Here is a 10,899-nt window from a genome sequence, read left to right as displayed (position 1 = left end):
AGGGTGGACGAACCCGATTGGTAAAGTTCTACAAATACAGGTAATGAATAGCTACTACATGCATAAAATGTTCATATACTTAGCAACCTGCTTTTTAGAGAATAGTATGAATTTAGAGGTATTTATTTTAAGGTATTTTATTTAAAAAGACTTGAATTTCTTTCAAATAAAGCACGCTGACCTCTTGGTAGGTGTGGACGTGACTTGTTCATTATATACCGGGAACCGTTATATTATAGTGGGTATCATTGCGGTTTCGAAATTTGCTATTATAGCTAATTCATTAATTGTATTGATAAGAACATGACACACTGGCATTGTTTATATAATACGATTAGTACCGGTTTGTAAACGTGGACTTCGAATGTATCTGGATGAATGTTGACTGCCCATTGACAGGTACGCGTTCTCCCGAATTGCCTCTAATCTTGAGCTCAAAGTGGGACAAGGCGACCTAGGCTAAGCCGAATCATTAAGAGAGCTATGTTTTGTGTATGACACCCAGTAGGAATCAAAGAGAAATGTTAAATCTTCTTTATTGACTTTATAATCTCAGCGGGATGTCGTAGGGACTAAAATTCTGGTCTGGCGTTCCTCGACATCTCTGCCTGAGATGTTGAGGGACACCAGACCAGAATTTTAGTCCCTAAGACATCTCGCTGAGATTATTGACTTAATAGTTGTAATCATAAATATTTTCTTTTTAACATTGCTTGAGCATGTCACCATGCAGGTAAAAACACAGAATGTATAGCAAAAATACTCTCTACAGTAAGATCATCTTGCTAAAGTGTGATTATCCCTCTTTAACAGAAGAATTATAAACTACCACAAACAGGTGTTTTGAATTTGAAATAACATTTGAGCTAGCTGCAGAACTGTATAGCTCTCCAGGGCTCAACATTAACTTTAAAATTAACTAGACCAGTCGGACTAGTAGCTGGAAAATTTACTAGACCTGACCTCAATTTCACTAGACCTGACCTAATATCCGTGTCAATGTAAGCAAATTGATGCTTGTCATTTAACTTAGTTTTGCTGAAAAGAAAATTAAAGAAAGGAAACATCTTTTTAATAAATTCAACAAAATATCAGAAAGGAAGATGTATTTCTGCATGGTTAAATGAAATCACACTATGCAACAGTTGTTGTAAATGACCTAGCATGAAGGAAAAATCTTGGTAGAGTTAGCATTTAAAAGAAAGTCAAAAGACAGTACGATTTTTGAAATATTGATATGTATAATAATACTATAATGGAATAAAAAAATGTTTGTTTCCTGTAATATGATTGTAATATTACCCTAAAAACAAGGGTTGGTCGGTGGATTTTTTTTGGGGGGGGGGCTTAATACGATCTCATAAATTGACATAATAAACTTCCCAGTTTAAAACTTTTATTTTCACTTTCCATAATGCCTAAATAATGGGGTCAAACATCCCGGACTGAACTAACCAGGTTTGATATTTACAGTGGACACCCATCATGGCTGTCTTGCGGTAAAAAACGAAGTTCCAAAAGTTGTGGGGGATTGCTAAATGATATAATAATGATCATTACTTTTTATATTTAAAGTGAATGTTGACTACGTTGACATATTTTATATCTTAAATATTGTATCAGCTGATTGATCATGCAAACACAGATTTGGCAGAGAAAAAATCCACCGGCTACATTTACAGCAATTCAGGAAACAAACGTAATTTTCTAAAGTTCATGATTTTTTAGTTGGGATCAAAAAATGAAAGTGAAACCTGATCAAACACATTAATAAACAAGAAAAATCTGTAAATTTGTTGCAAGTTTTGCTTCATTTGAACTTTGGTCGAAATATTTTTAGCTCACCTCAACGAAGTTGGGGGGAGCTTATGTGATACCCTCGGCGTCGGCGTCGGTGTCGGTGTCGTCGTCCCAGGTTAAGGTTAAGTTTTTTGGAGCAGTTTTCTTTTAAATTACTTCTGTGTCCTATATAGATTAGACATGCATGGAAGATGGTTTTAGTGTGTTTCATTGTACCAGACAAAGTTTCAGGTGCTGCAATTTCAGCAAAGGAATGACCAGGTTAATGTTTTTGGAGCAGGTTAACATTTTTGGTGCAGTTTTGGGTGTAGGGTTCATTTGCAAGTAACTATAAGCTCTATGTTGACCAAACTTGCATGGATGATACATCTAAGGATGCATACTACCGGGCTTGCTTCGGATGCTGAATCTGACCTACATTTTCCGGTTGAGTGAACAGGTTAAAGTTTTTGGTGCAGGTTTCATTTGCAAGTAACTATAAGCTCTATGTTGACCAAACTTGCATGGATGATACATCTAAGGATGCATACTACTGGGCTTGCTTCGGATGCTGAATCTGACCTACATTTTCCGGTTGAGTGAACAGGTTAAAGTTTTTGGTGCAGGTTTTATTTGCAAGTAACTTTAAGCCCTATGTTGACCAAACCTGCATGGATGATACATCTAAGGATGCACACTACCAGGCTTGCTTCGGATGCTGAATCTGACCTACATTTTCCGGTTGAGTGAATAGGTTAAAGTTTTTGGTGCAGGTTTCGTTTGCAAGTAACTATAAGCCCTATGTTGACCAAACTTGCATGGATGATACATCTAAGGATGCATACTACCGGGCTTGCTTCGGATGCTGAATCTGACCTACATTTTCCGGTTGAGTGAACAGGTTAAAGTTTTTGGTGCAGGTTTCATTTGCAAGTAACTTTAAGCCCTATGTTGACCAAACTTGCATGGATGATACATCTAAGGATGCACACTACCAGGCTTGCTTCGGATGCTGAATCTGACCTACATTTTCCAGTTGAGTGAACAGGTAAAAGTTTTTGGTGCAGGTTTCATTTCCAAGGAACTATGAGTTCTTTAATGACCAATCTTGCATAGATGATACATATAAGGATGCATACTACCAGGCTTGCTTCGGATGCTGAATCTGACCTACTTTTTGTGGATGAGTGAAAATGTTAGTTTTTGATGCATGTTTCATTTCCAATAAACTATGAGCCCTATAATGAGCAAACTTGCATGGATGATACATCTTAGGATGCATACTAATGGACTTGCTTCGGATGCTGAATTTGACATACATTTTCAGATAATAGACAAGGTAAAAGTTAAGATTGCAGGTCTATTACCAAAAACTATAAGGCTTATATAACATCGTATAAACCAAACTTGCACAAATGTTGCATCAAGAGATGAAAACTCTAAAATTTGCTTCAGATGCTGGATTTTCATTACATTTTCATGAAGAAGAACTAGTTTAAATTTTTTATGCATGTCTATTTCAAAGTATCAGATCAAAATTGCTTACATATTTTCATTTTTGGAATGTATACTTTTTGTTGGTTAATTGTGAGACTTTGCCTTACTTAAAGACAACATTTGTTGAGGTGAGCTCTGTAATCTCTGATTACCTATGTTTACATGACCAGTCGGGCTACCATGAAACAAAATAAACTAGACCGGACCTAACTTTTACTAGTCTGAGTCGGTCGGAGGTGCCTTAATGTTGAGCCCTGCTCTCTGCTTTAGAAAGCAGAGAGCTACCAGCTTCAAGCATAATGTGAAAACCACAGGTACTTGGGTCTTGGTTTATAAATATGTGTATGCCTTATTGATATATGAAAAAGTAGTATTCAAGCTCAAAAGTCTGTTAAACATTACAAATTAGGAGCGGAGCAAACAGTTACCACGAACCTTCAAAACACGCTCAATTATCGGATATCATTCTTAAAGTGTGGAAAAGCTAAAAATAAGTTCAAGAAATAATACCAAAAGAGAGCGACCAAAAAGCAGCAACATAAATCTATGGTTTTTACAATGCTTAGATCTGTAGCTCTCTGCTTTATCTGTCTGGAGTTTCTCAAGCAGAGAGCTACGCAGTTATGATAAGGCTGTCTGAAGGCATAAAATGCCATGAAAATATACATTTCATTCTGAGCTAGATTTTAACTTTAATATGTAATCCTCGTTTAAAATCGCAGACAACTTGAGATAATAGTTTAATCAGGTTTTATTTTAGTGCATTTATGTGATGTCACATGACTGTGTTGATCACGTGATGGAGATTTATGATATTCCTAATTGTTGCGCAAAAATCGCTTGGGCACAATTTAAGTGCAAAACAAAAATATTGTGCAAAGTTTGTTACATAGATCAATTCATCGTGATCTCTAGTACAAAGAAAGTGCTGGGTGCAGGTTTAATTTTTATTCGTTTAGAAAATATTTTACGATAAATTAAACTTACCAACATAAGAAGGGGTATTTTCTACTCTTTATTGCAATTTATACAAAAATGGATAAACTACCGTACACACAATCCCCCAGCAATATTCAGTTAGAGGACATACCTCTCTTGTAGATTCACACAGAATATCTTCAATTTGTCCTTGTTTATAACTTGTGCCAGTCCAATATAAACACGATTGATAAATTCGAACTCTGTCTTCGGACGTGTAAGGGGAGAATTTCACACATAACTTTTTGCTATTGTTTGAATATGTGCATATTGGAAAAGCAAAAGGAATAAGGATATTTAAATTTCAATTGTTCAACATCATAACAGCACACTTGAGCTGAAAAACAATCCTAACACTTGAATTAAACAACAAGTCCCAAAAATAAATCTACATGCCATGTAAAAATTATGGCACTTTCCCCGTCATGTCAGCTCAAGTATGCAGTGACTTGACGTCATATTCTATTATGACGTCATATCTAGGTAGTTCAGAGAAGTTACTACAAATTGAACAGTTTGATATTTTACGGGCAGCCTTATCCTAGCTGCGTACAGTTCTGCAGCTACTTTTGAGCTCAACTATAAATGTTCATATGAGCTTTTCCAATCAAAAAGAACAAGGTCAAAACATGCATTTAAAAATGGACAGAATGTTGTCTGCCATTGTTGGCATCATTGTCACAAACTTTTCACATTTTCAACTCCTTCTCCAGAAACCAATGGACCAGTTTCTAACAAACATGGCACGCAGTATGTTTATTTTTTGTTAATGATCCTCCCACAGGTTCACCTACAGAAACCTTGTTACGACTTACTTGGTGAAGGGGATTTTAATTTGATCAAATAAAGGACCACACCCAGTTCCAAATGCTACGATTAAGACATTAATATTGTATCGGGTAATTTAAAAGTCTCAAACTGCTTGGCCAGAAAAGATAAAAGCTTCCGGATAGTACTGAAGATTCAAGCTTGTTCAAATCATATAACTAATTAAGCAGTAGGACAGAGCCACTCTGAGTTATATTAGGTTCACAAGAAGTATTTTCTCAGTTTTATTCTTACTATAGGGAAATTATTCCCAACCTAAGCTGAAATCATACAGTTGAACTTAAGTATCTCAGACACTGATATCTTGAATATGTTGGAAATGTCAAATTGATCTGGAAGTCTCATCCACTTATACCATCATCTAAAATCCTGGGATATCTCAACATTTTTTTTTGGGCCCATTGAGTTTGAGATGCTGAGGTTTGACTGTATTTTATACTTAAAACTGTTTTCAAATACATTGTGCATGTACAAATAATTTCAGTTTTGATTCATCACTGAGACAAAATGCCGACATCAGAGGAGCTATCTGCAGTGATGGCTAACTATAACAAGCTGCAGTACTTTGAGGAGTTGTCACATGGACTGTCCAATTCACTGAAGAATTCCTTGTTTACTGACGTCCAGATTGAGGTAGATGGGGACATCTTCAATTGTCATCGTATAATCCTAGCCTCCATGTCACACTACTTCAAAACCATGTTTACCTCAAGTAGGTGGTTCAGTTGATTTACAAGTATAATCGTTATATTTTGTAATGTTGAAGAATGTTATTTAGTTTTTAAACTTGATTTCATGCACTTTCAAAATTGCTTATAATGAGGGGCTTGAAGCTATTGACTTTTGGGCCTTTCATCAATTTGGCAGGTAAAGCTGACCTACAGGCAGTTACTGATGCTATTACAATAAATGTATTTTTCTATTAAATTATTAGCTCACCTGAGCCGAAGGCTCAAGTGAGCTTTTCTGGTCACATTTTGTTGTCGTCCATCTATGCATCTGTCTGTAAACTTTTCACATTTTCGACTTCTTCTCAAGAACCACTGGGCCAATTTTAACCAAACTTAGTACAAAGCATCCTTGGGTAAAGGGGAGTTTAAATTTTAACAAGAGGCCCAGGGGCTACATCGCTCATCTGAGCACATCAGCTAGGAAAAAGCACAGATCAGATCAGAACTGAAAAGTTTACTGAAGGGGGGGGGGTTCCTACCCTCCTTACCCCAAAGGGCCATGATTTGAACAAATTGAAATCTTCAATACATAAGGATGCTTACATCTCAGTATGACTAAACATAGCTTTTCTGTTCTTGGGATTTATCCTTAAAACTTTGATCAACCTTTGTGGCCCCACCCTATCCCTGGGGGTTATGATTTGAACAAACTTAAATCTACACTAAGGAGAATGATTCCATATAAATATCACTAATCATGACTTTAAAGTACTTGAGAAGAAGATTTAAAAAGATTTGCCTATATATTCCTATGTAAAACTTTCATTGGCCATTGTGGCCCCGCCCTACCCCCAGGGGTCATGATTTGAACAAACTTGAATTTACACTACCTGAGGATGATTCCACATGAGTTTCATCTTTCCTTGCCCAGTGGTTTTTGAGAAGAAGATTTTTCACTATTTTTCCTATGTACTCCTATGTAAAACTTTGATCGGCCATTGTGGCCCCACCCTACCCCCGGGGGTCATGATTTTAACAAACTTAAATCTACACTACCTGAGGATGATTCCACATGAGTTTCATCTTTTCTGGCCCTGTGGTTCTTGAGAAGAAAATTTTTCAATATTTTTCCTATATATTCCTATGTAAAACTTTGATCGGCCATTGTGGCCCCACCCTACCCACCGGGGGTCATGATTTGAACAAACTTGAATCTACACTACCTTAGGATGATTCCACATGAGCTTCATCTTTCCTGGCCCAGTGGTTCTTGAGAAGAAAATGAAAATGTGAAAAGTTTACGATGACAATGACAACGACAGACAACGGACAAATTTTGATCAAAAAAGCTCACTTGAGCCTTCGGCACAGGTGAGCTAAAAATGAAGGGCTAGTCCCCTCACAAGGGGAGATAATCAAGAAAAGACAAAATAGGGTGGTGTCATTAAAAAATCTTCTCAAGAACCACTAGGCCAGAGAAGCTGAAACTGTGGAAGCATCTTAAGATAGTGTAGATTCTAAATTATTAAAATCATGACCCCTGGGGGTAGTGCGGGGCCACTATAAGGAATCCAAGTTTTACATTGAAATATATAAGAAAAATCTTTAAAAATCTACTTCTCAAGAACATTGGGCCAGAAAAGCTGAAACTTGTATGGAAGCATTCTGAAGTAGTGTAGATTCCAAATTGTTCAAATCATGACTCCGGGGATAGGGCAGGGCTGCAATAGGAAATCAAAGTTTTACATTGAAATATATAGGAAAAATCTTCTTCTCAAGAACTACAAGACCAGAAAAGCTGAAACTTACGTGGAAGCATCCTGGGGTAATGTAAATTCTAAATTGTACTAACCATGACCTCTGGGGTTAGGGTTGGGCCGCAATAGGAAATCAAAGTTTTACATTGAACTGTATAGGGAAAATCTTCTCAAGAACTACTGGGCCAAAAAAGTTGAAACTTATGTGGTAGCATCATGACCTTCGGGGTAGGGTTAGGCGGCAACACTGAACAGGGAATCCAATTTTACATTGAAATACAGTGTATATAGGAAAAATCTTTAGAAATTCCAGAACCATTGGGCCAAAAAAGCTGAAACTTATGTGGAAGCATCCTGGGGTAGTGAGATTCTAAATTGTCTAAATCAAGACCCCTTGGGGTAGGGTGGGGTCACAATATGTATTACAAGGGGGGGGGCATCTGGTGAAGAAGAGCAATGGCCAAATTTTTACTCAGTGAGCGATGTAGTCCATGGGGCTCTTGTTTTTTTTATTTTAATTTTCTTAGATGCATAAAAAAAATTTGAAAGAATTTGTGACAACTGATAACTTGTGATCTTTATTTAAAGAGTCAAAACATTTTGATTTTTCAGACTTTAAAGAGAGTGGTTTGCCAAAAGTACACCTGAAGGACTTGGATAAAGAGATCTTTAAGGCTGCTTTAGAGTACATATACACAGGACAAAGTTCAGTCAAGAGCAGCAATGTCTACCACCTGCTCTCCTGCTCATCAATGCTACAAATCAAGGGTCTTCAGGCCATTTGTAGTGAATTTTTAAGGAAGAGCTTGTCTCACAACAACTGCATTGGGATCTGGAAAATGGCAACCGGGCATGGACTACCAAAGTTGCAAGAAGACAGCTGGAACACAATCCAGCAGAAATTTCCAGAAGTTTCCAAATGTGAAGAATTCCTACTTCTCACAAAGGATGAACTTGTCCAGATCATAGATTGTAAGGATTTGTTCACAAGTAAGGAGGAGGATGTGTGTGATGCTGTACTGCGGTGGGTCAATGGGGACAAAGCCAGGAAAAAGGGGTTAAAGGAAGTGTTCAAGGTCCTACGCCTGACTCAGATGTCTCTGGATTACCTGTGTAACATCAGAGACTGCGAAGAGATAGAAGAGTGCTCGGGATGCCGTAGTCTTGTCTTAGAGGCCATTGACAAAATTAACTCTGCCCTCCCCAATGAATATACTTGTCCAGAATCTGAATACAGGGAGGAAGAAGTCATCTGTATGGTGGGAACAAGGAGCAGAGAACCCAATCCCCAGAAGATAGAGGTCCTGTGCTACAGCTTCAGACATGACCGGGATTTCAAACTCTCTACACTGCCAGTGGAGCCAGGACCCTGTTTTGCAGTATGTATACTGAACAGGGACATCTACATATCTGGGGGTTATAATGAACAAAACCTGATGCTTCACTTCAACACAGAACAAAACATGTGGTCTGAGTGCAAGAAGATGGTGATTGAGCGATGGTCTCATTCCATGGTGGCTGTGGGTAAACATCTCTACTTAGTAGGAGGAACATCCAAGACCAACGAAACCCTGTCCAGCATTGAAAAATTTGACCCCAAAACACAAACCTATGAAGAGATAGGTCAACTAGAAGTTCCTGTGTCTTCCATGACTGCTGCTGTGTTTGGAACAAAAATCATCACTTTTGGAGGGAAGCTGAAAGATCGAACAGCAGCTTCTGTCATCCAGTACTTTGATGTTGCCACAAAAACAAAAGGGTTGCTAGGAAACCTTCCAGAAACATGTGCAGGCATTATGGGAAGAGCTGTCCACTTTGAGGACAAATTATTCATAGTTTTTAGGGAGGGGCAGATTGTGGAGTATTCTGAGGACAGGGGAGCCTCCATAGTCTGTAACATTGTCAAATTTGATCACTTTGGAGCTGTGATGCATGAAGGGGAGGTTCTGATTCTGGGAAATCGCAGTGGTACTTTCTATGCCGTCCTCTTTGATCCACATAGTGGGAAAGCTAGGAACATTCCAGCACCCTTCAAGGCTCCAATGTGTAACTTCTACTGTCTACAGACAGTTGTGAGCAAGAGATACCTTAAATAAGCAGCTAAAGTTTTAGTTACTCATTTTCAATAAAAATGTCAACACTGAACACTGACAATACACATTTTATATAAATTGATCAATGCTGGCCATACTAAGTATTTTTAACAAAGTTGGCTGAGAATCTTTTGTTATTTCAGTTTTGTTCTTTTTTTGTAATTTTAACAGTTTTAGCAGTTTAATTTATTTTTGCAATTTTCCAGATTTAAAATATGAACAATTTTTTTTCTCAGTTTTCTACTTTTGCTTTATATACTTGTACAACGGTATACAATGTTGCTTTGATAACTAGCTATATAGTCCTTAATCTTTACATAATTTTTCAAATGAATAACTTGTTTCTATTTCTATAGAAAATGTTTGCGTTTTAACATATTGAAGACTTGCTTTATTTAATCATTTGATAATTTTATATTGTTAATATCATGATCTACACATTTAAGATTAATAAAAAAAATGTATAAGCTTTCTTGTTTCATAGGAAAACATCAAGATAAACATTTTCAAAAGTCAAAAGAAAGGCACAAGTTTCAATGACATTAACACAGGTACTTGTCTCTGTACATTAATAAATTAAAAAATAAAACTTAAATATTAATATTCATGCTTGAAATATTAATGTAATATTAATGTTTATTATAATTAATATAACTACTCAGATCAGAGCTTGCTGCTTTTGGGAGGAACAGTTTTTCATTTAGGGTATATTCCTTGTGGCCCAAAATAAAACCCATAGCATAATGCCAATAATGACACTTTTTATATATACTATGGGTTAAAAATCTATTACAGAAACAAGTGCCTGTGGACATTAAAGAGGACAAAATGACATTTTTGTCAGGAGGGGCTGCGAAAAGGACAATATGTTTATAAGCTAATGGCCTCACCTGAGTTGAATCTTAAGTTTTTCTGATCACATTTTGTATGTTCATCCGTATGTCTGTAAACTTTCACGGTTTTTACTTCTTCAGTCCCTGGAATCTTGACACCAATTTTAACCAAACTAGCAATACAGTATCTTTAAGAGAATTTGAGGGGATTCAAGTTCAGATGAGGGAAAGATAATTTCAATTATATTAATGAAAATTTAGTGAAATCCTTTAAAAATCTTCTCAAGAACCACTGAGCAAAAAAGAATTTCCATCGAAGAATAATTTTTGCCGAGACAATTCTCCTCAGAAAATTTTTGTCATGATGTCATAAAATTTCAATAGTGATCGAGAACAATTCTCACATTACTCTGAATGCTCAAAATAAACTTTATTTTGAGACCTAAATGTATATCTGAATATT

At 36.7% G+C, this 10,899-nt stretch overlaps 1 protein-coding gene across 2 annotated transcripts; it reads left to right on the top strand.

The window, feature by feature from the left end:
- The first annotated feature begins 217 nt into the window (after window positions 1–217).
- On the top strand, window positions 218–10,043 carry LOC134273678 (kelch-like protein 24). Of its 2 annotated transcripts, XM_062755885.1 has the most exons (3): window positions 218–399; window positions 5,567–5,794; window positions 8,123–10,042. In XM_062755885.1, exons 2-3 carry the CDS (start codon window positions 5,590–5,592, stop codon window positions 9,604–9,606), a joined length of 1,689 nt encoding a protein of 562 aa, XP_062611869.1. In that variant the 5' UTR covers window positions 218–399; window positions 5,567–5,589; the 3' UTR covers window positions 9,607–10,042. The 2 variants fall into 2 exon arrangements, with proteins under 2 accessions (XP_062611869.1, XP_062611870.1); XM_062755886.1 differs by lacking the exon at window positions 218–399 and having other exon boundaries at window positions 8,123–10,043.
- The last annotated feature ends 856 nt before the right edge of the window (window positions 10,044–10,899 follow it).

Source organism: Saccostrea cucullata, unplaced genomic scaffold (genome assembly GCF_032062105.1).
Source record: "Saccostrea cucullata isolate Sc308-1 unplaced genomic scaffold, CSIRO_AGI_Scuc_v1 ctg150, whole genome shotgun sequence".
Classification (NCBI taxonomy): Eukaryota; Metazoa; Mollusca; class Bivalvia; order Ostreida; family Ostreidae; genus Saccostrea; species Saccostrea cuccullata.
The sequence above is the reverse complement of the archived record's forward strand: the minus strand, read 5'-3'. Positions and strand labels throughout refer to the sequence as shown.

Coding starts and splice junctions, on each gene's coding strand:
- LOC134273678 (XM_062755886.1), top strand. CDS start 5,590: ATGCCGACATCAGAGGAGCTATCTGCAGTGATGGCTAACTATAACAAG. Junction 5,795..8,122: donor CAAAACCATGTTTACCTCAA/GTAGGTGGTTCA, acceptor TTGATTTTTCAG/ACTTTAAAGAGAGTGGTTTG.